We start from the raw sequence: 27,744 nt of genomic DNA, 5'->3' as shown, positions 1-27,744 counted from the left end.
AGGGAGGATTTATAAAGTTTGTCCGCTCTGGGGCACCGTAGTGGCTTTTACCCCTGGCCGAGCTGGCTCGGTTTGGCCTGGGCTGGGCTGGGCGGCTGGAGCCGGGCTCAGCCCAGGGGACCCTGATGGCTGCGGTGTTTCTGGTAACGCTTTATGAATACTCGCCGCTTTTCTATATCGCGGTGGTCTTTACCTGCTTCATCGTGACCACCGGCCTGGTACTAGGATGGTAAGTGTCCCAGGGCTAGGAGCAAGGGACGAAGGGACAGACAACCCTGGAGAGGGGTCGCGGCGAGCGGCAGTGGGCACAGAAGCAGGAGCCCACGGGACTGGGGCGCCTGAGGCCGTTGGGTAATCGGTGCGGAGGACTGCGACTGACTGCTGGGGGAGAAGCAGGTGAACACCGCACCTGCGTCACTGCCAGGCTTGGCTTACGGCCCCCGGTGCTGCGGGTATCTGGAGTGGTACCGGATTGGGATATTTTACCCAGCTTTGTTTCTAGGCGATAAAGCAGCCAGGAAGCCCCTGATCTTGATGTTGGGATAAAGTACTTGTCCGGCAGGCTTTGTCCGGGATGGGGCATACTGTGTGCCCTGAGTGAATCAATCACCTGCCGTTCAGTGTACAGTCTGGGACAGTAACAAGAAGTTGATTGTTATGTTCCTGATCCAGCCTGAACACTTGGCCTCGGATCTTCCAGTGGAACTTTTCACAGAATTCAGTTACCGTTTGAGAATTTAATGATTTCTATACCCATTCCACAATCCCACACCTTTTGAAGTAATACTTGATAGAACCACCGAAATCAAAATTTCTAAGAGACCTTAGAAATAAGTTACACTATGGGGTTTAAGTTGTTTACCTATTGGAGACAAAGGGGATAGATTGTTAAATAACCCCTGAGCAATTCTTCTGACCCAGAGATTCTGGTCTCTCTTGAGGAGATGCCATAGTATCGTGTTGAGGCAAGCCTTGTAAACAAGGTTGGAATCATTTTACTAGCCCACAAGGCTGCAGCCTTCATAAGACCCTTTGAAAAGATGGTAACCACCAAATGTGTCTAATAGTGGATTTAAGTGGATAACAACCATGACCTGAAGAGTCTGAGAGAACTCCATTGAAGAGAAAGACATGAGCTGAATTTTAGAGAATAAGTTTTTTTTTTTTTTTTTTTTTTAAGTAGTTGTTTGTGTGTAGTTGAGAGAAGGCATTTCAGAGAATACAACCTGAGTAGAGGAGCACATTTTAGTGACTAAAGCAGGCTTCGTAAAACAAATTCAGAAACACCTTTGATTACTTATGTCATTATTTTAAAGAAAGAACACAGGCACTTGTCAGTTTCTGAAAATATATGCCCCATCTTTAGGAACTAATCAAAGTTTTAGCATTTCCAACCTGCCAGTGGTAGAATGGAAAATTCCTTGTATGTGGATGGGGAAAGATGAAGAACAGTCTTCTGCAATTTGTTATTCTTGACCCATCAGATTTTATTGCTATTATTCATTTCAAGAAATTTTGTAACAAGAAAATTAGGAAGGTGTTGCCCAGTGAGAAAAGTAATCTTAACATAAGGTTTTAAAATGACCATAATGTTGCTGTAATTCTCTTAAAAAAACCTATTTTTTCTCCATAAGGAAAATCAATACCTAGTCAATAATTGTATTATGTGCTTAAATATAAAAAAGAGAGAGGGAGAGAGACAGATTTTGTCAGATGACACATCTAGGTTCAAATCTTGACTGCCAAGTTTTTCAATTTTTGGGTTTTTTTGGTACTAGGGATGTTTTTGGAACCCAGGGGTGCTTAACCACTGAGTAACATCCCCAGACCTTTTTATTTTTTAATTTTGAAACAGGGTCTTGCTAAGTTGCTTAGGATCTCACTAAATTTCTGAAGCTTGCCTTAAACTTGTGATCCTCCTGCCTCAGCCTCCTGAGTTGATGGGATTATAGCTGAGTACCACTATGCCCAGCTGAAATTGACTCTGCCAGGTTTAAGGCTTGGTTTCAGTAATTACTTAATCACCCATGTAGGTGTGACTTTTACAGAGGTGGAAGCCTGGGTAATAGTAGAACTTTGGAAGCTTTGCTTCCCCAAAGCACTGGTGAGGCCACAAGACCATGTAAGTGGCAGTCATTTCCATCCTGATTAGGCCACATTGAGCCTAACTCACCATTCTTTTCATCTGGGTTAGTTTTGCCCATGTAGATAAACTTTGCAAACTCAAGCCAAGGCCACAGATTTATTGACTATAAATGAAGAAAATTTGAATTCCATTTTGATCTCAAGAAAACATCTACTAGTAGTCAGGCCAGAGGGTAAACTAAATAGCTCACCATAATTTTCATTTTTTAAAGCCCTCCCTTAATACAGTCCGTTTTGGTCATCTGTTTTTTCTGTCATGGTTCTTACCTCAGTGTGGTGAGTTTCCCATTTCTCCTTTCCACTGCTTTGTGTCCAGCTACACTGGTGAGAGTGGAGAAAGAATAGGAGCATCTGATTACTGGATCCCAATAGCAGTAGGAAAGAACCGTGCCATTGGATGTATGATATTCCTTTTTAACTACATGGTAGTTCCTGTTAGCTCCTGTCAGACGCTGTGCAGAAAGGAGTCCAAAATGCCATACTCAAGGATCCTGACTCCACAGCTACCCGCTGCCTCCTCTTAACTACGGGTTATTAAGTGGTTGTTCACACCACCCTTTCTGACCTAGTTGGAAATAGCTTATCCTATAAAAACAATTGCAAGATTTTGCTGACTTGTATCTGTGGAAACCTGGGGTATATGTGTGAGAATGGATTGTTAGTTTGTTAGGCCCAGGATATATTCATACCACCCCTCTTCATACCCTACCTTTGCGAATCTGCTAGATTTTTGCCAAGGAAGGATGGAGACTGGGAGGCCTTCAAGAGGATGAAGGAACTTGCTTATTTCTGTTTGATTCCTTTCTTATCTCTTCAGTCTGGCAATGGTCTCAAATTATTCCAGTTTAGTTTTCTACTGTTCTAGAACCAGTCTCTTTGCAACTTCTTAAAAATATCCTTTCCTCAGATCTGAGTCCCAGCTCCATGGGGTTGCTACTTTAAATTTCTAAGCTGTTATAATTCTCTTTGCTCTATTCCTTTGTCCTAGGAATAATAAGTGCTTCCTGCTATTACTACTGTTTTGATATTCAATTTCTCCTTTTTGCCTTTTTGTTTTTCAACTTTTGGTTTAACCTTCTCCCCTTAAAACTCAGGGCCTCACACATGCTAAGCAAGCACTTTACTACTGAGCTATATCCCCAGCCCCAGTTAACATTTTGTGTGTGTGTGTGTGTGTGTGTGTGTGTGTGTGTGGTGCTGGGGATCAAAGCCAGGGCCCTGTGCTTGTAAGGCAAGCACTTTACCAACTGAGCTATCTCCTAAGCCCCCTAGTTAACATTTTTTAATGTTAAATTCTTTTCTTTAAAATAACTGGTGTGGTTTTGTTCTCTTGGCTGGACCCTGACTGATAAAGTGTTACTAAGAATGGGATCCTAAGGAGAAAAAATCGTCAGAGATAAGGTTTGGGGGTTGGATTGGTTATTTCTTCAGCTAATGAGAAATAAGATTCTAATAATCTATGGCATGTAGTGTAATTTAACTTATTAAATTACTGCCTTTGGTTAATGGTGATAAAATTATTTCTGAAGCACCTGCCTTGGGGGACCAAGTAGTTAAAGCACTTGACCGTTGTATCAGGAACAATGGCTACAAGGGCTGATGGAGAGCTGTTTAGGTTGCTGCTGCGTTTACTGGAGCACTTACAGAAAGAAAATGACCAACTCAAGTCTTGAAACTCTTGAATCAAATCTTGGAGAATTAGAGTTTCTATGGTTCGAAAGCATTTTATTTTGTATAGCTATAGAGTCAAGCTTGCTAAAAATGTAACCCAGTTTTCATGGTGCTGGTAATAGACTTACACAGTCTTTCAGTGTCTCATTTAGGACATTGATTACAAAGAAGTGGGACTCTGAAACTTAGGGTGGAGACATCTAGATAGACATGGACACAGAACTGAGAATCTTGAAACCACAGTCAATCTGAGCCTGCCTTATTGATGAAGGTAGTCTTTCGTGGGTTAGACATCTAGTCTTACCTCAGTTGAAGATCTTGTGATAACTTCAGTTAGGGCAGTCTCTTTGCAAAGGGATATCCATACTTAGTCCTGCCTTTTGCCCTGAGACGAGAATCTTCTCATGTCCATCAGGGGCACAAATCTGACCTGGTTGGAAATCACTTATCCTATAAAAGAACGGCAAGATTTTGCTAACTTGTATCTGTGGGAACCTGAAAATATGTGTGAGAATGGATTATTAGTTTGTTAGCCCAAGATATATAGTCTCAAGAAATTCTGGATCTAAAATGTTAATTCATCACTAGATACAGCAGAACATGCCTGTAATCCTAGCAACTCAGGAGGTGGAGGCAGGATGATTGCAAGTTCAAAGCCAGGCTAAGCAATTTATCAAGACCCTGTCTCAAAAAATAAAAAAATAGCATTGGGGATGTAGCTTCATGGTGGAGCACCCCTGGGTTCAGTCCCCACCAAAAAGAAAGAAACTTAATTTGTTAACTCATACTTGTTTGTTTGACTGAAATTCGATTCATTGGTAGTCTATATTTAATAAGATTGAGAGTTTTAGAGCTTTCTTCTTTTTTTGTGGAGGATGGTGATCAGTATCAAACAAACATACATTTAGGACTTTTAATTTCCCTAAGAGGACTGCTTTACTAACATCACATAAATTTTGCTACATATGTTTTCATTTTCATTCAGCTTATAATTTTTAAATTTTTCTTGAAATCTGGGTTAGTTGGAAGTTTGCTATTTAATCTAAATATTTGGGAATTTTCAAGATAACATTCTGTTAGTGACTTATTATTTGGTTTCATTTTGGCCAGTATACTTTTTGTGTTTTCATTTCTTGTAAATTAATTGAGGTTTGTTTTATATCCAGGATATGATCTGTCTCTCATAAATTTCCTAATGCACTTAAAAAGAATATATGTATCCTGCTATTATTGGGTGAGATGTTCTATACCTGTCAATTAGGTCAAATTGGTTGATAGTATTATTCTTTGTCTTTTAATCAGGGAGTTTAAATCATTTTACATTTGATGCTGTTATCGATAAGGTTAGATTTAAGTTCACCATCTTACTATTTATTTTCTATTTGCCCTGTCTGTACTTTCTTCCTTTTCCCCTCTTGTCCATCATTTGCATTAGTTAAGTGATTTATGTTGGTTTGTTAGCAATAACTTTTTTTAGTGATTGCTTTAGAGTTTGTGGTTTACTGCCAACTTTCAAGTAGTATTTTAAAGAGATTTAAATAGGAAGAAAAACATTATATTTCCCACATCATTACCATTTCTGTGCTGTCCATTTCTTTGTATCAGTCTAAATTGCTATTTGGTATCATTCACCTTTTCCCCCCAAAATTTCCTTTAATATTTCTTGTTGTGCAAGAAATGATGTTGATGGTGAATTCTTTTTGCTTTTGTTGTATATGAAAAAGTATTTTCTTTTCTTTTGCTTTTGAAAAATATAGGTATAGAATTCTAGATTGACAACTTTTAAACTTTTATGTCTTGAAAGATATTTTGGCTTTCATTAATTCTGATAAGAAAACTACTGTCTATGTAGTACTTTTTTAAAGATATTCTCTTTGTTATTGGTTTAAAGCAGTTTGATTACAATATGCTTAAATGTATTTTTCTTTGTTTCTTGTGTTTGGAATTCATTAAATTTTTGGATGTGTGAGTTTATAATTTTCAATGGATTTAACCATTATGTGTTCAAATCCTTTATCTGTCTTCTGACCTTGTTCTGTATACTTCAATTACATGTATATTAGGCTTCTTAAAATTGTCCCTTGGCACACTGATGTTTTGTTTATTTTTATTCAGTTTTCTTTTTTTCCTGTTTCATTGGAGTACTTTTTATTGTGTTGTCTTCAGGTTTATTCACTCATCTTTTGTTCTACAGTATCTCATCTGCTGTTAATCCCATCCAGTGTATTTTTCATCTCAAATATTGTATCTGTCATCTCTAGAAATTGATTTGGGTATTTTTTATATCACCCATGTCTCTATATAATACATTCAATCTTTACTTACCTTCTATTAGTTTTTTTCTTTTCATTATGGGTAATATTTTCCTGCTTTTTTGCATGCATATTCATTTTTTTATTTGATGCAAAAATATTATGAATTTCACCTTATGGGATGCTGGGTATTTTGTATTCTTGAGCTTTTTTTCTGGGTCACTGTTAAGATGCTTGGAAACAGTTTGATCTGTTAGAAACTTACTCCCAGCTTTATTAGGCAGGACCAGAACAGGTTTTTCTAACTGTCCAATAAAATTAAATTCATCATCTTGAATGAATTTCTGTTCCATTTGTTAATTTTATGACTTTCTGTCAGTATTAGGTCGTCATCATGTTTTGACATACTAGTTTTCAACCTAAATGTTAGTGGTATCATTTTATAATTATCTACACCCAGATTCTTAGATCACCCAGTCTAAGACTGGGTCTAATAATGACAGTACTGTTCAAGATTGACATTTGCCAAACCCAGCTCCTGGTGTTATGAACCTGGATCTGACCCTAGTCTTGGATGGACAATGTATACTGGGTTCCTAGTATTCCAAGGCTTATTTGCCACTGCCTGCTACCAGGCTCAGATCCCATCACAGCATGGCATCAGCTTTACTCATGTTTCTTTCCCTTTTCAGATCCACTGATACTTGTTTTTAAACCCAGCTATTTCTCTTTTCCAACATTTTATCATAAAAATTTTCAAATATTCAGAATACTAGAAAGAATTATATAGGAAACATTTACCGATCACTTGGATTCTACATCAAAATTATAATAATTCTCTTATTACATATTTGTCCATTCATCCATTTTTCTGTCCAATCAGTCATCCATCTTATTTTGGGATACAATTTCAAAGTAGGTTGTGCTCTTCATTCATAAGTATCAGAGAATGACTTTTATTAGCTAGAGTTCAATGTTTGTTTTGTTTATAGTTCTTTTTCTTTTGAAGTAATATTTACATATAATGAAATGTATGTATCTCAAGCATATTGTTTGCCAAGTGTTATCAAACCTTCTATACAATTCAAACTTGCATCAGGATACAGATTTCGTCACCAGGGAAAGTTTCCTTATGCTCCCACTCATTTCCTACTCCTGTGCTCCTTCGTTTTTATTTCTACCAGAAGTTAGTTTTGCCTACTTTGGAATTTCTCTTTTTCTCCTTCCTTCCTTCCTTCCTTCCTTCCTTCCTTCCTTCCTTCCTTCCTTCCTTCCTTCCTTCCTTCCTTCCTTCCTTCCTTAACTGGATGGAATCCAGGAGTGCTCTGCTACTGAACCATGACCCCAGGCCTTTTTATTTTTTTATTTTGACACAGGGTTTCACTGAGTTGCCAAGACTAGTCTTGAACTTGTTATCCTCCTGCCTCAAACTCCTGAGTTGCTGGGATTATAGCCATGTGCCACTGTTCCTGGCAAGAATTTCATATTAGGGAATCATACAACATGTGCTTTTTTGTACATGGCTTCTTTTGCATAGCATCATATTTTTGAAATTTATCCATGTGGTTATAGCAGTAAGTTGTTTCTTTTCAGTGCTGAGTATTACTATTTCTTTGTTTAAATATACTGCTTTGCTTACTCATTTTAGCAGGGTCTTTTTAATTTTATTTTTTATTCTATTACTGGTATGTGTTTAGAGAGATGGGAGTATATCAAAGTATGTAATTTTACTAAAAATTGTGTTTAGTCACTCTCATTTTCCTTTCAAATCTTTTCACTATATATTGTCAGAGTTTACATTTTTACATGAAATTTAGAACTAGAAAATCCATTATGTAAATTGAAGGGCTATATTTGGTGTTTTAAAAGTTCTCTTGCCTGATAAGTTATATCAAGTATTCTGCATATTGAATGTATTTTTGTTTTTCATATCTTTTTCAAAATGTAATAATTCTATACTATTTTTGCTATTAAATATAATTTACCTATAATCACTGTGCTCCTTTATTATTATCAAGAATAACAATACAACCCTTGTTTTCAAAAGTATGTTGATTCAGACAGCTGACCCATGTGTTAGAGTGCTGTGGGACCTCTAATCTCTCTTAATTCTAGATTAATTCTGAAAAATAGTGCAAGTTAAGGCTCTTTTAAACAACCTCTGTGTTAAAAGGACTAGCTTTCTGAAGCACAACATACTTTCATATGACATAAAATTTCAACATTTGTGAAAATTATGTTTTATTTTTACTTTTCTTCAGGTTTGGTTGGGATGTTCCAGTAATTCTGAGAAATTCAGAAGAGACCCAGTTCAACACAAGAGTTTTCAAAAAGCAAATGAGACAAGTCAAGAATCCTTTTGGCTTAGAGATCACTAATCCATCTACAGCTTCAATTACAAGTTGGTGGCTATTTTTCAAAGCTTTTCTTTCATAATATACCTCCTTTTTTAGCCCTTTTATTTTCTTTCTCTTCATTATACTTTTACCAAACATTTATTGAGCATCTCTCTTGTTTCAGGGACTGGATTGAATACTGCAGATACAAAGATTAAGAATACATAAACTTTTGTTCCTAAGGAACTTACCAACTAGTAAACAGAGGCAGATATGTATACAAAGGAGAAGAATGAAGTATTCATTCATTCATTCATTCATTCAGGGTATTAGTGAGGGTATTAGCTGGGGTTGTAGCTCAGTGGTAGAGCACTTGCCTAGCACATGTGAGGCACTGGGTTTGATCCTCAGCACCGCATAAAAATAAATTAATAAAGGCATTGTGTCTATCTACAACTAAAAAAATATTTTTTAAAAAAGTATTAGTGAGAAGAGTCTGTTAGGACACTGTGCTATTTTCATTGGTCTTTAGTGAAGAGAGAAATGATGTAGTATCTCCCAAGTACAGTTAATGTAAGATTGCTACCCTTCTAAAGAATAAGTGTCTTTTAATGTGAAATTAAGGTATTTTGATATAAATTATTTTCATGTAAAGTGTTATTTTGTAATGGTAATGATAGATCGCAATTTTTTGTTTCTGTACTTACTTGGAAAAATAAATTGTCATCAGAACCATTTAGAAACCATGGGAGTGAATTATAAACAAAGAAATGGTTAACTTTCCTAGGATGTAGAGATATATTTAGGAAAAGAATGTGCTGAATCTCTTATTTTTCTTCCTTTCCTCCTCTTGGTTTTTGTTTTTTGTTTTGAGGAGTCTTGACTAATAGATAAGTAGTCTATTTACCGTGGGTTTGAGGAAACTTTTAGTTAAAGGAAGAGGCATGAACAAAGCACTGTGATAGATAAGAAACAAAATAATACATTAGAGGAACAAGATGTCATTTGTTTTGATTAAAACAGGGTGGGAAAGGTAAGAGAGAGGAGTGCAGAAAGACTCAGGTTCTTTGCCTGGGACCCACATATACAGATTCTATTAACGAAGATACCAGTGGAATGGCAGGTTTTGGAAGAAAGGTATTGAATTCACTGCTGAACATTTGGATTTTGAAATGCTTTTGTGACAGTTCAATGGAGATATAGAGTAGGCAGTTCTAGGTAGAATTCTGTAGCTTTTCAAAGATTTCAGGGCTGAAACTCACCATTTATACTTATTCACCTTTTGGGTATCTTAAATATAAATAAATCTCAGCTTTTCACCTTATTTTAGCTCCTGCCCATTTTTCTTTTTTCCTTCACAACTGGCTTCTTAAAAGCTGGTTTCGTTTGCCTTCTCTTCTCTTCCCTTTTACTCCTTAATGCAGCACAATCTAACTTTTCTTTGTACCCTCTACTGAAATGACTTTAACATCACTACTTAACCACTTCTGCCCACCACCCGCAACCTCCAGTGGTCATCAAATCCTGAGCCTACTGTCTTCTCTGAAGTACTTAATAGTTGACCAGTCCTTTTTTTTTTTTTTTTTTTTTTCGGTGCTGGGGATTGAACTCAGGGCCTTGTGCTTGCAAGGCAAGCACTCTACCAACTGAGCTATATCCCCAGCCCCAGTCCTTTCCTTCTTGACATCTTGACATCATGCCTTATGACTTCTGTGGACCATTTTTATCTAGTCATCCTTCCTGCCTATAACTTTCAGAATCCATATCACTTATCAAAAATCAGTTTACTTAGTCATTAAAGAAAAAGTACAGAATTTCTTATTCTTCATCCTTAACTGTAAATAATGTTACCCTATGAGTTGAAGAAAAATAGAGCCCTCCCCCCATAGCAGTAAGATTGATCTGACATTTGTCTTTTCAGAAAACTAAATTTTAAGATATGATACAGATAAAAACTAATTTGTTTAGAAAACAGTAGGTTGTGCATACCTGATTAAAATATACATAATAGTGGTGACTCAGTGACTTTCAATCCTTTTGGCTTTGAACTTGAACTTGCTATAATATTGAATCTGGCTCTTGAGCAGGACTGCCAACAAAAAAATCTACCAAGGCCATCCTTCCTGCAGTACATTTCCACAAGCCCAGAAATCTGAAAAAGTGAGAAAAATTAATACATTGTGAGCAAAATACAGCACATTCATGAGCTACAAAGTAGGAAATTCATCAATCTGCCTTTCAGGTGGCAATAGTTACAAATAAAACCACCCTGTAAGTGTTTGATGCAATTGAAATTATGACCAGTAAGTAAACTTCAGTTATACTCACACACTAGGCACTAACCAACAGTAGCATTACTCAAGTACATAAAATAATTTTTAATGTGTAGATTTATAGCATGATTAAATTCTTAATTTTTAAAATACTAAAACATAGCATTCATTATCAATCTTCTATAGGGAAGATTTTGGCAAGAGTTATATTTAGCAGAATAAAATTCATTTGTTTAATTGGTGGAAAGGTGAGTATCATTGAAGATGTCTACATAAGATGATAAAATAATCTGATGACAATTTAAAAGTTTATTTCATTTGATATGTAGATAGTTTAATTTTACAGGATTTTTTTTTCCCACCACTGTACCCCAAATGATTGACATATTGCAGGGTGGTGGGGGGGAATATCTGGGGATCTGACTTAAATTGAAAACGTATGAAAGAATCAGTTTTTGTTTTATTTTCTTTTGTTTTGATGCTTGAGATTGAACTCAGGGATGCTTAGTCACCAAACCATATCCCCAGTCCTTTATATTTTTTATTTTGAGACAGGGTAAGTTATGTAGGGTCTTTCTTAGTTGCTGAGGTTGACCTTGAACTTGTGATCCTTCTACCTCAGCCACCTTAGTTGCTGGTACTACAGGCATGCACCACCATACCCAGTGAGAGAATTGGTTTTAAATCAGTTCTGTTTACTAGGGTAGGTTGTTGGGATTTTTTTGTCATTGTTATTTACTAATAGTGTGTTTGAATTTTTATTTCCATTCCCCCAATGTAGAGACTTCAATGAAATTTTAAGTAGGTACTCAGTATGTATTAGTTGGATTTCATTAATTTGGTTCAGTAATTCTATTGTCACTTTGTAAGCAGTTCCTTGTGTTTGAACTTATTTATCTTGATAAAATCTAACAGTAAAGCAAGAGAGTTAGACAAAATAACACATGCAGTATTTTGGGAAGAGTTTGTGACTCTTTGTTTCCTGTGACCCTACTTTCATCGAATACCCTGGCTTTATTATCCTCATGCATGGTCTCCTTGTATATTACTTCTCTCTCAAGATTTTTCTTCAAGGTTTATGACTTTCTTGTCCCATTGTCCCCCAAGCCCCAGTGCATTTTACTGATATAGAATAGTGGTTTCATTGTGGCATATTTGTACATCCTAATAATATGCTTTGATCACATCCATCTCCCCCCTTACCCTCCCTCTCATTCCTCCTTTCTTCTCCTCCCCTGACCCCCTTCCTCTTTTTCAATAGATTGTTTCTTTCTCTCTCTCTCTCTCTTTGGGAGGTGGAGACTAGGAACTGAACCCAGAGCATTTCATCATTGAGCTACATCCCCAGCCATGTTTTAAAATTTTGAGACAGTGTCTCACTAAGTTCCTTAGAGCCTTGCTAAATTTCTGAGTCCTCAAACTTGTTATCCTTCTATCTCAGCCTCCTGAATCAGTGATTACAGGTGTGTGCATCTTTCTCTTTTTATAATGACTCAAAGCATTGGACTTATAGTTCTTATTTTTTTCAATTGTTTACCAGGTTTTCTCTTACACTTTACTTCATTTGCCTATAATATCTTTGTTGGATGAGGGTAGTTGAGAGAACACCCATGTGGTTCACTTAATTTTGATTCTGAAATTTCTGGTTTACATTTGTACTAATACTGTTAGTGCTATTGATCTAAGGTGGTTTTGTGTGTACTTTGAAATTTAGAAGACTAAGGAAATGTAAAAGTAGAAATTCTGCAGAAAAAAAATGGGTAAGATAAAAGGGGGAATATTGTGTAGGAGTATTTGACTATCATCAAATAAGAAAAATCTACATTCTCTTCTCAGTTTATATAATGGTCAAGTTTATGCAAGATTGCAGAGGAGAAATTTTATATTCTGTAGTTTTTTTCCATTAATTTTGAATATTAGTTTCAGAGACATTATTAAAGTCTGATTAATATTCAGTTGATATCAGATAACCCCCCTTTTAGTGAAGTATACAGAGTTTGTAAATGGCTTATTATTGCAACTTGGAGTCGCTAAACTGTTTTTCTAGAGCTCTCATTCTTTTTATAAAGCAAATAAAATTTTAGAAGTTACTTAGAAGTACTTACATAAATTCTATAAGTTTTTTAAAAAGACTAATTTCCATTGTCCTTTTTTAATGTAAGTAAACACGTATACATGGATGTCCTTTCATGTGAGAGTAGTAGTATATATATATATATATATATATATATACACTTATCTCCACTTTGCATTTTATATTTTAATATATTCTGAAGATCATTGCATAATAGTACATATGGAAATTCTAACATGCCTCAATTCTTTTTTAATGACTATGTAGTATTTTCTAGTATAATATTTTATTCATTTAATTCCCTATTGATAGATATTTGGGTTGATTCCAGCATTTTGCTACAATATTTAATCTACAATATATACATCTTTATACATTTTTTTTTAACCACAATATTAACTAATCACTTTGTAGGGTTCTTTTTAACTACTTTTCCCATATACTTTTTGTTTTCTTTTTCCTATTTTTTTTTTATTGTAAACAAATGGGATACATGTTGTTTCTCTGTTTGTACATGGCGTAAAGGCATACCATTTGAGTAATCATAAATTTACATAGGGTAATGTTGTTTGATTCATTCTGTTATTTTTTCCCTTCGCCCCACCCCTCCACCCCTCTTTTCCCTCTATACAGTCCTTCCTTCCTCCATTCTTGCCCCCCTCCCTAACCCTAACTCTAACCCTAACACTAACTCCTCCCACCCCCCATTATGTGTCATCATCCACTTATTAGGATATCATTCGTCCTTTGGTTTTTTGAGATTGGCTTATCACACTTAGCATGATATTCTCCAATTTCATCCATTTGCCTGCAAATGCCATAATTTTATCATTCTTTATGGCTGAATAATATTCCATTGTATATATCTCACAGTTTCTTTATCCATTCATCAATTGAAGGACATCTATGTTGGTTCCACAATCTGGCTATTGTGAATGAGCAGCTATGAACATTGATGTGGCTGTATCTCTGTAGTATGCTGATTTTAAGTCCTTTGGGTATAGGCCAAGGAGTGGGATAGCTGGGTCAAATGGTGGTTCCATTCCAAGTTTTCTAAGAAATCTCCACACTGCTTTCCAGAGTGGCTGCACTAATTTGCAGCCCCACCAGCAATGTATGAGTGTACCTTTCTTTTTCCTATCTTTATCTAACTTTTCTCTCCTATCTCATGTCATGTGGTTCTACAATGACATAGAGAAAAATATGTGTAATTTTATGTGCATATGTATTAATTTGTATATCAGGGATGTTTTTCTTCAACTACGTAGTAGCTAATGAAATTTCCTGTTCTTGAGTTAATAACTGATGAGTTGAATCATGTATTTGAAATCAAATTCTGCTCCAGTTACCTTTTCGTAGTTCCTACCAATTAAAATTTTTACTTAACTGATTAGAAATAGCTGCATCACTGTGACTATACATACTCAGAACCTCAGGCTCTCTGTGTATATACTACTAAATACCAAGAAGAAAAGTGAAAAACTCAATCCATATTTGATATCCTGTGGAGAATTTTGTGTGTGTGTGTGTGTATGTGTGTGTTTGTTTTTCTTCTTGTGTACTAAGGATTGAATCCTGGGCTGTTTTACTGCTGAACTGCATCCCCATTAATAATTTTTTTCTTTTGAGACAGGGTCTCACTAAGTTGTCAAGGCTGGCCTTGATGAGTTTGCAATCCTTCTGTTTCAGCCTCCTGAGTTGCTGGGCTTATCCTGTCATATACTTGTATTTATGTATTCCAGACTCTGAATCACTTTTTTAAAAAATGAATATTATATCAGTTTGAATGCCTATTAACAAGCAACCAAAAAACTCCAATAAAAGAATATCAAGTAGCTTACAGAATTGCTGGTAGGTTTAGAGAGTAAAAATCGGGAAGTAAGAAACAATGACCAAAACTGTCCCTTTGGTCTAGTCAAGTATACCACTGCCTGTGAGCACTAAAATGTTACAGCTCGCACTGCCCTCAGTAAGAGATATTGGCTGCTACTACCCTCGGACTGGATAATGCTACAACCACCACTGGTGAGAAGAAGATGGTCATGGTGGTGGTACATAATAAGTCCTGTGGAGTGCAGAATAATAAGTAGAATACATGCCTTTAATGCCAGCTACTCAGAAGGTCAAAGCAGGAGGGTCAAAGTTTGAGGCCAGCCTTGGCAATTAACAAGGCAAAAAAAAAACTTGCAGGGGAGAGGGAGGACTGAGGATGTAGCTCAGTGGTAAAGTACCCCTTGGTCTGATGCCTTGAACAGAAAAAAAAGTACAATTCTATAATATAATTTGTATATCTATTTAGAATTTATATATCTACTTATTAGGTCTTCTCAACTTGTAATATCATTTCTTTCCACTGAAAGAAAACAAACAAGGATATTACCCTCCCTGTTTTGGAATCCCCACTCTTTTCTCAGGCTGTTTTGCATATTAAATGGGACATTAACTTTGTGACAAGACTATATATTAATGTTGTCAATGTGTATATTAATATTAGTAAAGCTCAATTTCTTTTTAATATTTTCTTACTCCAGTGATCATCTTCTGGACCCCATGAGTTGTGTGTGTCCACTTTTGGAGACATCTCTACTCTGCTGTATGTTTCTTGTCATTAGGATTGTATGCATTATTAGAGTGTTTTGAAAAATATTGGAGTTGTCAAAAAAATTAATCTGATAATTTCTAAGCTTAAATGTATAAATAGTAAGGAAGAAAATTTTAATAGTGCTAAAAAACTATATAGATACTGAGATTTTTATATTTTGTTTTGGAGGCCAGACCTTCATTTCTAGGTACATTCCCATAATAAGTTCATTTAACCACCATCAGGCCTGCCCAACATCCAAAATAAGCCTGTGTTTCTCACCTTGTATAATTGTGTCAGATGTCACATTAGGTAATTTCTATTCTCTTTCTGCTTTGTTTTCTGCAGCTGGTATAACCTTAAAAACAGACTGCCTTGAAGATAGTCGCCTTACATGCTACTGGGGGTGCAGTGTTCAAAAATTATATGAAGCTCTGCAGAAGCACGTTTATTGCTTCAGAATAAGCACTCCCCAAGCATTAGAAGATGCTCTGTATAGCGAATATCTCTACCAAGAACAGTATTTGTATCCTTTTATCTGATATTCCCATTAGCACATGAAAATTAAATTTTTTACGGATACAATAAAATGTGGCTACATTGTTGATCATTTTTGATATATTTTCATTCTTTTGGCTATAGTGGCAATTTGCCTTTACATTTTCAAAAAGTATAAAAAAGGACAGCAAAGAAGAAATATATTGCCAGTTACCAAGAGATAATAAAATTGAAGACTTTGGTACAGTGCCCAGATCTCGTTATCCATTGGTAGCGCTGTTGACCTTAGCTCATGAGGATGACCGAGAAATTTATGATATTGTAAGTAATTTCAAAATTCCAAAAGCATTACCTCTAAGTGATTTGGATGGTGGTTCTTAATTATTTGGTGAAGTCAAAAAATGTTTATCTTAATTTCTGTGGATACATATTTGGCCTGGACTCATTTTCTTAAAAAATGAAAACTTGGGATGTATACCTGTATGATTTTTATACATATAATAGCACCTTCAGAGTATGGATTTTTTCCTTATAGGCCACAAGAATATGATTGTATTTAGAAAATAAATTATTGTTGAATTAAGTTAATTTCATCACTTAGTATTCTGTTATGTTTACCATAACAAAAAGTCTGTTGGGATGCATGTCCATTATTAACACTTTTAATACTGAACAAATAAGAATTGCAATGATCTAAATGCTCAATTATTTTTTTCTTTTGGGTACCAGGAATTGCACCCAGGGAGACTCGTTAAGATTGAGCACTTCAAGCTGAGCCTGGTGGTACACTCCTGTGCCATGAGGGAGGAAATGAGTTTTAGATCAAAGATTCAAAGTTGCAGGTATATAGAATGAACACATCTAGAACTGAACCACATCTCTAGCCCTTTTTATTTTTTATTTTGAGACAGTCTTATTAAGTTGCTTAGGGCCTCGCTAAATTACCGAGGCTGACCTTGATCTTGTGATCCTCCTGCCTTAGCCTCCTGAGCCACTGGGATTGCACAGGAGTGACCACCATGTTCAGCTTGAACTGCTCAATTTTAAGAGAGTCTCCACTCTTTCTTTAATAGTTGCAGCCACCTTATTTTTCATCAGAGTCCCTGCTGCCCCTGTATCTCACATGTCTGGTTCCTATATTTTCAGTACTACGGTAACCTTGTTTTCTCATTCTATGCTAATTATTTCTTCAGTCTGGTAGTTTATCTCTATTTAGGAAGATAAAACATCTTAAAGATCAAAAGGACCTGAGCCTTCGCAATCCTCTAAGTATGATAGAAAATGACATAGGTTGAACATCCCTAATCTCAAAATCCAAAATGCCTCAAATCTGAAAATTTTTAAGCAGGGACATGTTACCACAGTTGTAAAATCCCACCCTGACTTCATGTGACTGGTCAAATGCATGCACACTAAAAATATTGTATAAAATTATCTTCAGGCTATATGTATAAGGTATATTTGAAACATAAATGAATTCCTTGGTTAGACTTTGGTGGCATCCTCAGGATATCTCATTATGTATTTACAAACAATCCCAAATCTGAAAAACTCCAAAATCTGAAACACTTCTCGTCACAACATTTGGGATAAGGGAATCTCAACCTATACAGGAAATAAATTTTGGTGAAATTGGATTGTGGTAATATTGCGGTTACATACAGTTTACTGCTTTTTGAATTACTTGAATAGGCATGTTCATTAATATATTAACATTATTGATGATACTTTGTAATATAAAAAATACATTCACTAAAATTGGCTTACTTTTTCTTTCCAACAACTTATGTATTAGGCAGGGCAAATATCCTTATACAGACTGAAGCAGAGTCAAGAAAAATCCCAGTCATACCCTTTATACCTCCCACTTTTTCTTTTTTTTTTTCCAGTGCTGGGAACTAAACCTAGGGACCTATTCACATGCTAGGCAAGCACTCTACCACTGAGCTGCATCCTTATTCCCTATCTTTTTAAAAAACAAACAAACAAAACCCAGGAATATCTTCCTGAAACAAATATGCATTGAACTTTGGAAGCTACAGACCGTTATTGGAACATTTTAGCTCTGATCGTTTGTAGTTAAGCCTCTAATTTTTTTTTTTTTTATTATCAAACTGAAGTTCTGTTGAGGTAAAGTCAGCCTCCCTCTTTTAAGTCATAGAGTAGGGAGGGAGGAAATGAGATTTAGATCAAAGATTCAAAGTTGCAGGTATATAGGATGAACAAATCTAGAGATCTAATGTACACTATGGTAATGCTATATTTGGGATTTTTTCTAAAAGATTAGATGCTCAACACAGGAAAAGGAGGGGTAACTGAAATGATGGATATGTTAATTTGCTTGACTGTAGCTGCCATTTCACTATATGCATATCAAAACATGTTGTAAACCTTAAATATGTAAATAAAATTATAAAAAATCATATCCATAATAGTGTATTTCTAGAACCTAGTGCAGTGCCTGGAACACAGTAGATACTCAATTAAGGTTTGGTAAGTGGAGCTGGGGTTAGCAGGGGATCAACTTCATACAGGATAGTGTTAGTGAACCTTCCAGAGCTTGATGGCAAAACACCTTGGTTGCCTGTGTGTGAGTTGTACGTGTGAGAGATTTTCTTTTTTTCTCTGTCCCTGCTTTTTCAGTTGCAGTTAAATTAAGACCTGTTGAGTTTGTGCTATGTATTTCTAGTCTTTTCTTTCTTTACTACCTACCTGGTAAGGTAATCCTCTCTCTCACCCATGTTCATCTCTTCTGAGTTCCTTGGGTTCTGTTCTCCTAATTTTTCCATTTATTCAAAACAAAAGGATCTGATCTCAGTCCTTTTGCTTCCCAGCCTCCCCTGGGATTACTTTCCCCTGACTGACTGCTCTCTTTTTATTTCAGGTGCTCAGGGGTTTCCTTCTTTGTCTTTTAACTTTCTTTCTCCACCTGAGCAGGGAGAGTTTGTGTGTGTGGTAAAATGTATGTAACAGAAAATGTACTATTTTAATCATTTTTAAATGTACAGTTCAGTGGCATATAAACAGAAGAATTTACTGTCAGGTTCCCTGATCCAAGTGGAATGAAGGATGCGGTCTTGCTGTAGTTGTGAAGGCTTCTCTCCACAGGGTGGTACTGGCAGTAAACCAGACTTGTTGGTATAGCTCGTGTTAATATTCTCTGTTCATAATTTTAAAAGCAAGGGGATTATATTAGTTTTTCATGTGTGATTTTTCAGGGTCATGAGTCTAATTAAAAGTACACAAACCAGGGGCTGGGGATATAGCTCAGTTGGTAGAGTGCTTCCTTGCAAGCACAAGGCCCTGGGTTCAAATCTCCACAAAAAAAAAAAAAAAAAAAAAGTACACAAACCAAAAAAAAAAAAAAAAAAAGATTTTCCCATTTCCATTGTAATAGGAAAGAATTGCTTTTATATGGTATAGTTGGGAACCAGCTTTTTGTTTTAAGCAATTAAAGGAAAAGAAGAATTGTTCCTGTAAGGTTTTGAAAATGTTAAATTTTACTGAATTACATTACTGTTTATTTCTATAATATTCAAATGACGCATTTGTGGCAGAAAAAAAAAATTAGAAAACCTAGATAAGCTAGGAGGAAAGTGTAACCACCTGTGTTCTGTCCCCCAATGATAGCAACTGTGAATATATGCTGTATCTCTTTCATATATGTACTTTTCTAAAGAAAAGGATCAAATTATACATTCTGTTTTGTAACCTGCTTTCATTTAATAGTATATCCGAATATCTTTTCCATGTCATCCTTATACGCCTATAAAGAATATTGTGTTTGGTACTGGGGTTGTGGCTCAGTGGCAGAGCACTTGCCTAGCATGTGTGAGGCACTGGGTTCAATTCTCAGCACCACATTTAAGTAAATAAAATAAAGGTCCATTGACAACTATAATATTTTTAAAAAAGAATATTGTGTTTTTACATTCATGGCAGGTTTTTAAAAGCTTTTTATTGATAATTTTAAAAAGTTACAAAAATAAAAAGTAAAAGAATACCCTAAACCTTTTCCCCAGATCATCTATGGTTAATATTTTTTCCATTCACATTATTATTTGACTTTGTATGTGTAAATTTCATGTAATCGTCATATCTTATCATAAATGTTTTTAAATGATTTGAGAGCAAGATGCATGCATGGTGATTCTTTATGCCTAATATTTCTCTGTGTATTTCTTGACATTAGGATGTTCTGAGTTTTTTTTTTTTTGTTTTGATTTTTTTTTGTTGTTGTTCATTTTGATACTGGGGATTAAACACAGAGGCTTCCACTGAACCACATCCCCAGTCCTTTTTTATTTTTTTAAATTATGAGACAGGGCCTCACTAAGTTGCTTAGGACCTTGCTAAATTGCTCAGACTGGTTTTTTTAATCCCTCTCTTTCTGCCTCAGTCTCCCAAGTTGCTGGGATTACAGGCATGTGCCACCATACTTGGCTCAAGGACATTCTCTTCTACAACCATAATACAGTTACCAACTTTATAAATTTAACATTGACATATTTTTTCCAACCTATTACCTATATTCCAATTTGTCAGTTGATCTAATAGTCTGGGTTCTAGTCTAAATCTAGGTTTTCTTCTTTATTATGTATTTTTAACCTCCTTTAACCTAGAACATTTCCACAGTCTTGGTTTGTCGTTAGTATTTTTGAAGAATTCAGTGCATTTTTGAAGAATAGTTGCATGTGTACACCCTTTTTGTAAGCAGAGCAGTCTCATGTTCTTCTGACATCTCTTTGTGATCAGGTCAGAATTGTGCATGGGCAGCTGATGAATTGCCTAGGTGGTGGGGTGTTCTTTTCAGGGCACAGCTTCTAGAATGTAGTGTTTTTTTCTCTCATTGGTGCTGGTAGTTTTGATCTCTCACAAGGTATTATCTAACTTCTCCAGTATTCTGGGTTTGTTCTCCTTTATCTGTGCAGAGGCAGTTTAGCTCTCATAAGGGTATTTTTGTGTGTGGAAGTTTCAAATTGATGTTGATGTGGTGACAAACACTGGAGAGTCCTGGTCTGCCATCCTCTTCTGGAGGCCCTTTAAAACCATCTAGATAGTCTCCTTTTTATAAAAAAAATTCCACTGGAATTGAATATCCATTAATGATTCTTGTCAGATTTTATATTTACAATGATGGTTGCAAAATGATTATTCTGTAGCCCCATCCCTCTTTCTAGTCAGTTCTTAGTATGCTCCATGAAGCCAGAGTCTTCCCTTTTCTTCCATTTGTTTATCTGTTTGTTATCTTTTTGACCTTTATAACTCCCTGCAATGGCTTATAATTCATTACTAAATTTAATTAATTTGGTGCTCAAACTTTCTGTACCCCACTTCCTGTCAAGATTGATCATTTAAAGTCAGAAAACTCTGAGAGATATATTCAGGTATTCTTTTCTATAGCCTTTTAACTTCATTCCCACATACCACAGTGCTTATAGATAACTAAATTCATTGTTTTTTTAATCTTCACTATGTTTCTTCTTTTCCCTTCTTTCTTACCCAAAAGGTAACACACTATTCCATACATGCTCTTTCATATTTGACTTTTTTTCACTTCATTGTATCTCAGCAGACATTCCACATCAGTTCTCAGAACTCTTACTCACTTTTTTTTAAACAGGTACATAGTATTCCATTGAGTACAGACCCATAATTCCAAAAGACCCAATGCTGACAGCCATAATCCTGAGTATTAAAATTCCAAAAGATAAAAATCCCAAAATATTGTTCTGGAAAAAATAATCTTTAAAATTCTTTAAAAGACATTTATTTTCATTTTTTAAAGGGAATTTACTTGAGAAACAAAAGACACAACACACCTCATTGGCACCTTATACATGGGCAAAATGTCAAGCATATTTTTGCAAGTGTAAACACTCAGTTTACTAATGCTAGTGCTCAGGTATAACAGGTATGAAAAGACAAAGCATATTCATGAAGAAATAGGTCAAAAAGCAAAATGCCTAACACATCACTGTGCATGGTAGTTGTGTACACCCAGCTCTATGACTGAGGTCATCTGAAAAACCATAATCAAAAGCCATAATGGATACTTACCTTGCAGGGGAGATACCATGATCATGAAGGTAGTTTTCCCAGGGTGAGGCATATCCATTATACTCTGATATGCTGACCTCTGCGATTTTCCTAGATGTAGGAAACTAGACTGCATAATTTGTGGTAGTGGGGGACTGTGTTCTCACTCCTCCTCTCTTAAAAGAAAAAAGGAAAAGGGGGAAAAAGCCATAATGGGTTTCCACCACGTATGCAACTGCCCAAAGTTCTGAGTTCTGAACTCTCAAATTTGGGAGCTCTGAGATCTCAAATTTTATCTTCCACAAATGTAGATGTACAAAAAGGACATTACTTCATTCATTGAGGAAGTTTCAGTGTTTGTAATATACCTGTACTTATAATATTTATAAAGTCATAAATATATTTATAAAGTTATAAAGTCAACATTGTGATAATATACTTTTGTGGGTTATATTTGCAAAAAATACATAAATTAGAACTCTCCAAAAGTCTTTACATAATTTATACCTAGAGGATTAGAAATGATGCAAACATGAAATACATAACATAGCTAATTGTAAAAAGTGGGGAAAAAAAAAAAAACATGAGAAAGAACTACAGGGATAGACTATGGGTAATTACATGATCTTTAACAGTATTTTAAAGTCATAGAATAGCTGCTTTTTTTCCTTTCGGGCAAAGCTGTCCTTGGAGAATATGTTCACATTTTCTGTATGGTGCTTGTATTTTTGAAATCCTTCTGCAATTTCATATATACCATGAATACTCCCTATTAAAATTTTCACTCATTGGTGCTGTGCTTTTACATAATATGGGTAATGTACAAATCATTCCACGTGCACCTTTTCAGATCATATATTTGGTAATCAAAGAGCAACACTTGCTTAAATGTCTTCTTATCCTTTTGTGAAGATAATTATTTTCAAACCAGTCAGTCAGACTTTGGCTTTTTAGGCACATGTGACTTTAAGTGATTAAAAGCCTCAGGAATCTCATTAACTGGAAGGAATGCCAATGAAGATAAATGATGCACTTTTAATCTGAAGTTTTAATTGTTTCTATATAGTGTGGCAAATCTACTCTTCTAAATTTTCTGCCAAATGCACTGGGCTGAATGGAAAAAACAAACCTTACTGATAACACTTGAAATTCCCTTTTTGATCAAACCTAATTCCAAAATTGTCCTTACCATTTGGGGATTCAGTTGAATTTGTTTCTTCTTCAAAGTCTATGAAATCTTCAAATAAGTGTTTATGAAGTACTTCACTTTTTCTAATCATTAAATATAAGTGTAGTTCCCTACAGGGGCATGAATGACACATATTTGATTAAACAAACAAAAACCTAACAGGGATAGCTTTGAAATTGTCATCTATTAACCAAAGAGAAGTACACACTAGTTTTTCTGTGTTAGATTTAGTGGTAAACCTAAGTGTTCAGGGATTTGACTGCCTATCTTCCATGATAGACAAAGCCCTAACCGGGAATAGTTCAACAACAGATGAACCTCTGTGTCAGCAAGCATCTTTGGTTCAGAGGGTTGTTAAACTTCGATTTCTTTTCTTTCCTGAAGGGATTCATGGGGCTGTGTATGAAGGGGCAGAGATGATACACAACTGAATAACTTGGCAACTATTTGCGGACAGACCAAAACACACCAAAGCCCTTCCCCAAAATTTTATTTTCTAACTCTCTTATATAGTTCAATAGCTTCTTTATTTAGCTTTTGTTTGGAGGATGTATCCAGTGGTGAGAGAGGTGTGTTAAATTCTCCCAGTGTTATTGTGTTGTGGTCTATTTGCTTCTTGTAATTGAGAAGGGTTTGTTCAGTGTACATAGATGCTTCATTGCTTGGGGCATAAATATTTACAACTGTTATATCATGTTGATGTATAATTCCCTTAAGCATGAAATGTCCTTCTTTGTCCCTTCTGATTAACTTTGGCTTGAAGTACACTTTATCTGATAGAAACCCCAGCTTGTTTACAGGATCCATGTGAATGATATTTATGTAGCCTTTTTTTCTTAAAAATGGGAATTGTAGTTTTCAGGATTTTAACATTTGGGATTTTAATCTTTTAGGATTGCAGTTTGGGGGATTTTGATATTTGGGAATTTCAGCATTTGGAATTATGGCATTTGGGATTGTGTCTTTTGAGAACCACACTCCATTGTGTGTATGGTATATATTCATCTTAGTTATTGAGCTAGTCTCCTGTGCTTGGACATTTGGATAGTTTCTAGTAGTCTGCGGTAAAAATATTGTACCAAATAACCTGTGCATTTGTAATTTAATATCATTGGGGTTGTGTGGGTGGAGTATGATTGAATGTTGAAACCTATTGCCAGATTCCCTTAATTGGGATTATACCTTTGAAAATTTTTTAACATTTCCACCGGTGATAAATGGGAGTGACTATTTCTCAAGAGTATACTGACACTTCTGAATTTTTGTTAATCTAATTAGTAAGAAACAGAAAAGTTTTGATTCTAATTGAACATCTTTTGATGTGGTTAAGGGTCATGTTTATGTCTTTTATGAATTGCTCATATTTTCGTCCACTTCTCTATAGAATTTTGGTCACTTTTTTTCTTCAGTTTTTAAAGGTTCTTCATAAATCAGGGATATTAACCCTTAACCTGTGATATACATTCTGAATATTTTATTCCAATTTGTCATATCTTTGACTTTGTGGTACTTTTTTTTCATGTATTTTAAAATTTTTAACTAGTCAAATATATCAAACTTCCCCGCTTCTGAGTTTTTATGTTCATTTGTTTTGGGGATTTTGTTTTTCCCTCTAAAAACTGGGGATTGAACCCAGGTGTGTTCTACCACTGAGATACATCCCATCTGTTTTGTAAATCTTGAAACAGGGTCTCACTAAGTTGCCTAGGCTGGCCTCAAACTTGTGATCCTCCTGCCTCAGCCTCCCGAGTAGCTGTATTTACAGGTGTATGCCACCATGCCCCAGGCTGCCTCTGAGTTTTGAGTCAGTTAGAAAAGTCTTTTACTACACTGAGACAAAAAAGGAATTTACCAGTTTTCTTCTAATACATGTTAGACAGGTTTGCATGGCTATGACAAAAATACCTGAAAAGAACAACTTTGAGGAGGAAAAATTTATTTTAGGCCCCAAGAGGTTCAGTCCCTTCTTGACTGACCCCACTGCTCTGGACAGATCACCATGGTGGAGGGTATGGTGGAAGAAAACTGCTTAGCTTCTGGTAGCCAAGAAGCAGGAAGAAAGTGAACCAACCAGGGACAAAGTATAATTCCCAAGGACACACCCACAGTGACATGTTTGTTCCAACCACACCCATCTACCTACAGTTACCACCAAGTAATCCAGTTATTAATCCATCAAGTGGATTAATCTACTGACTAGACTACAACTCCCAGAATCCAATAATTTTACCATCAAATATTCCTGTACTACCTGAGATTTTTGGGGGGAAATCTCTTATTTAAACTGTAACACTTGTATAGTTCTATTTTTTTTTTAACATTTTGTTTTATGATTGGAGTTTATTCTTGCATTTGGCATGAGGAATACATCCAATTTCATATTTTTCCAAATAGATGTCCAGTTGACCCAATACTGTTTATTAAAAAGATTCTTTGCCTGTTCATTTGAGATGACACTTTCATCATATTCTTACACTTAATTAGATCTTTTTCTGCACTGCTTATTCTCTTTCATTTATCTGACTATTCATGTGCCAGTATCACACTGTTTTAATTTTAGAGGACCTTGTGCATACCAGGCAAGAGCTCCATATGAGAATTTTAGAATCAATACATATAGCTCTATAAAAGGGCTCATTGGAATTTTTATTGGGATCATATTAAATTCATAAATTTGAGTACAATTAAGATACTCATAACAAAAATATATAACTGGCAACAGGTTCTTCAGTGACTTTAATTTATGGAGATTAGGAGATTAGATTTTTTTAAATATATAGATTCTTAGAAACATTTTTTCACATAATTCTAAAATAATATTATAAGATTAAATATTGACTAGTGTTTAATTTTTATTTTAGATTTCCATGGTATCAGTAATTCATATTCCTGATAAGACTTATAAACTTTCCTGCAGAATATTGTATCAATATTTACTTCTGGCTCAAGGTCAATTTCATGATCTGAAGGTAAGTTGTACCCCATTGTCTTATATCTCCCGTTTTTGTTTATAGAGCGTCAAAGAATGGCTGTTTACAAAGAGATAATTTTATTTTCAGTTAGTCATTATAGAAGTTAACTGTTCTTTGCTAATGGATTGGCTACCTCATAAATTTTGAGTAGCTCCTATGACCCCAGATTTAAAGAGTAATTGTCATTTATAGTTATCTTTACACTTGTTCTCTTGATTTCCAGCAACTTTTCATGTCTGCAAATAATAATTCAACTCCCTCCGGCAATCCCTCTGCGGAAGAAAAAAACACAGACCAAAGTTTGTTGGAAAAGGCTGGACTGTCTGAAAGTGAAGTGGAGCTGTCTGAAGAGAACAGCAAGGACTGTGTGGTTTGCCAGAACGGAAGTGTGAACTGGGTGCTCTTGCCATGCAGGCACACCTGCCTGTGCGACGGCTGTGTCAAGTATTTTCAGCAGTGCCCGATGTGTAGGCAGTTTGTGCAGGAATCTTTTGCACTTTGCAGTCAGAAAGAGCAAGATAAAGACAAACTGAAAACTCTTTGAAGATGTTGTTACAACTACTAAAGTACACTTTCTACCTAAGATGCAGAAATTTGTGTTCTTAGAATTCATCGTAACATGGAATCTACAGTATTGACCATCAAAGAAAATTCTATTTTAACTTCTTATTTGTACCGTACATGGATGATGAAAATTAATTATTCCTTCCTGCTTAGTATGGTGAACATTGGAATATGATCTATGTTAATACATAAAAATTCATTTAACTCTTGAGAAGAATGTAAACATTTGGCCTTTTATCTACTAGAAGATTTCATATAATGTTGATTAGAAAAATCATTCTGAAAAGCAACCTATCCGAAATTTGAGGTGGTAAAAGTCTCAGGATTGCTATTTTCTCTTTGATGTAATCTGGAGTGAAATTAGGAAAAATTAGGAATTAGAAAAAGGGCTTTGCACTTTAAATTTTTACTTGATATATGCTTTTATAAATGCCATCTATTTGGTTTCTAATTTCTCTTATCATCATAGTTACCAAACACAAGTCTTTTTAAAATATAGGATTCTTAAACCATAAATGCAAAATATAGTTATTGATGTAAAATATAACTATATTGCAAAATATAGTTATTGTTCTCAGTGTATCACAAATTAAACTGATACTCATCTAAAGGAGGAAGATATATAAAACCTGGGTAATAGAGTTTCTGAGATAATTAAATTTATTAGCTTATTTGTCAAATGTGATTAGATTCATAGAATATGCTCTACCAGGGAAGCTTTGTGGACTCTCAATGCCTTAACTTAGATTTCCTCCGGCGTGGCAAATCTATCCAAAACTGGAAGAATTTTGGAGCTAGAAAAAGCAGTAAAAGAACAAATACCTGTATTTTTTCTAGTGTATTTTTATTCCAAATAAACCTAGTATCCCTCTGAATAATAAATTATTTTGTTTATCCCTTGTTTTATCCTTAAGAGAGTCAAGGAACTTGCTAGGCCATAAAGCCCCATCCCCAGTTCTCTTCAAGATGGCTAAGAATAACAAGGGAAATCAGAGATTCCCAAGTCCTCAGTCAAAATTACCTTCAACTCACCAAGGTGGTAGACCATGCAAGTGAACTATGACATTGAGGGAGATTTTCAAGCCTTTTCTGTCCAATTTGTATTAAAAATAATGCCTTACCTTTTATATCAGTGTTTTTAAATATCATT

General features: G+C 35.3%; 1 protein-coding gene across 2 annotated transcripts; it reads left to right on the top strand.

Annotated features, from left to right (window-relative positions):
* CGRRF1 (cell growth regulator with ring finger domain 1) lies at positions 1-27,721 on the top strand. 2 transcript variants are annotated; one of them, XM_079121338.1, is made up of 6 exons: positions 1-229; positions 8,330-8,469; positions 15,681-15,858; positions 16,004-16,151; positions 25,920-26,027; positions 26,254-27,721. In XM_079121338.1, exons 1-6 carry the CDS (start codon positions 126-128, stop codon positions 26,572-26,574), a joined length of 999 nt encoding a protein of 332 aa, XP_078977464.1. In that variant the 5' UTR covers positions 1-125; the 3' UTR covers positions 26,575-27,721. The 2 variants fall into 2 exon arrangements, with proteins under 2 accessions (XP_078977464.1, XP_078977465.1); XM_079121339.1 differs by lacking the exon at positions 1-229 and adding an exon at positions 7,494-7,642.
* Positions 27,722-27,744: the final 23 nt, after the last annotated feature.

This window comes from Sciurus vulgaris, assembly GCF_902686455.1.
Source record: "Sciurus vulgaris genome assembly, chromosome: 2".
In the NCBI taxonomy this organism is placed as follows: domain Eukaryota; kingdom Metazoa; phylum Chordata; class Mammalia; order Rodentia; family Sciuridae; genus Sciurus; species Sciurus vulgaris.
This window is presented reverse-complemented; position numbering and strand designations above follow the sequence as displayed.

What these genes read in the sequence shown, in the direction of transcription:
- CGRRF1 (XM_079121338.1), top strand. Translation starts at nt 126, where the DNA reads ATGGCTGCGGTGTTTCTGGTAACGCTTTATGAATACTCGCCGCTTTTC. An exon ending in CTCTACCAAGAACAGTATTT is followed by an intron (nt 15,859 to 16,003) that starts GTATCCTTTTAT and finishes ATTTTCAAAAAG; the next exon opens with TATAAAAAAGGACAGCAAAG. An exon ending in GTCAATTTCATGATCTGAAG is followed by an intron (nt 26,028 to 26,253) that starts GTAAGTTGTACC and finishes CTTGATTTCCAG; the next exon opens with CAACTTTTCATGTCTGCAAA.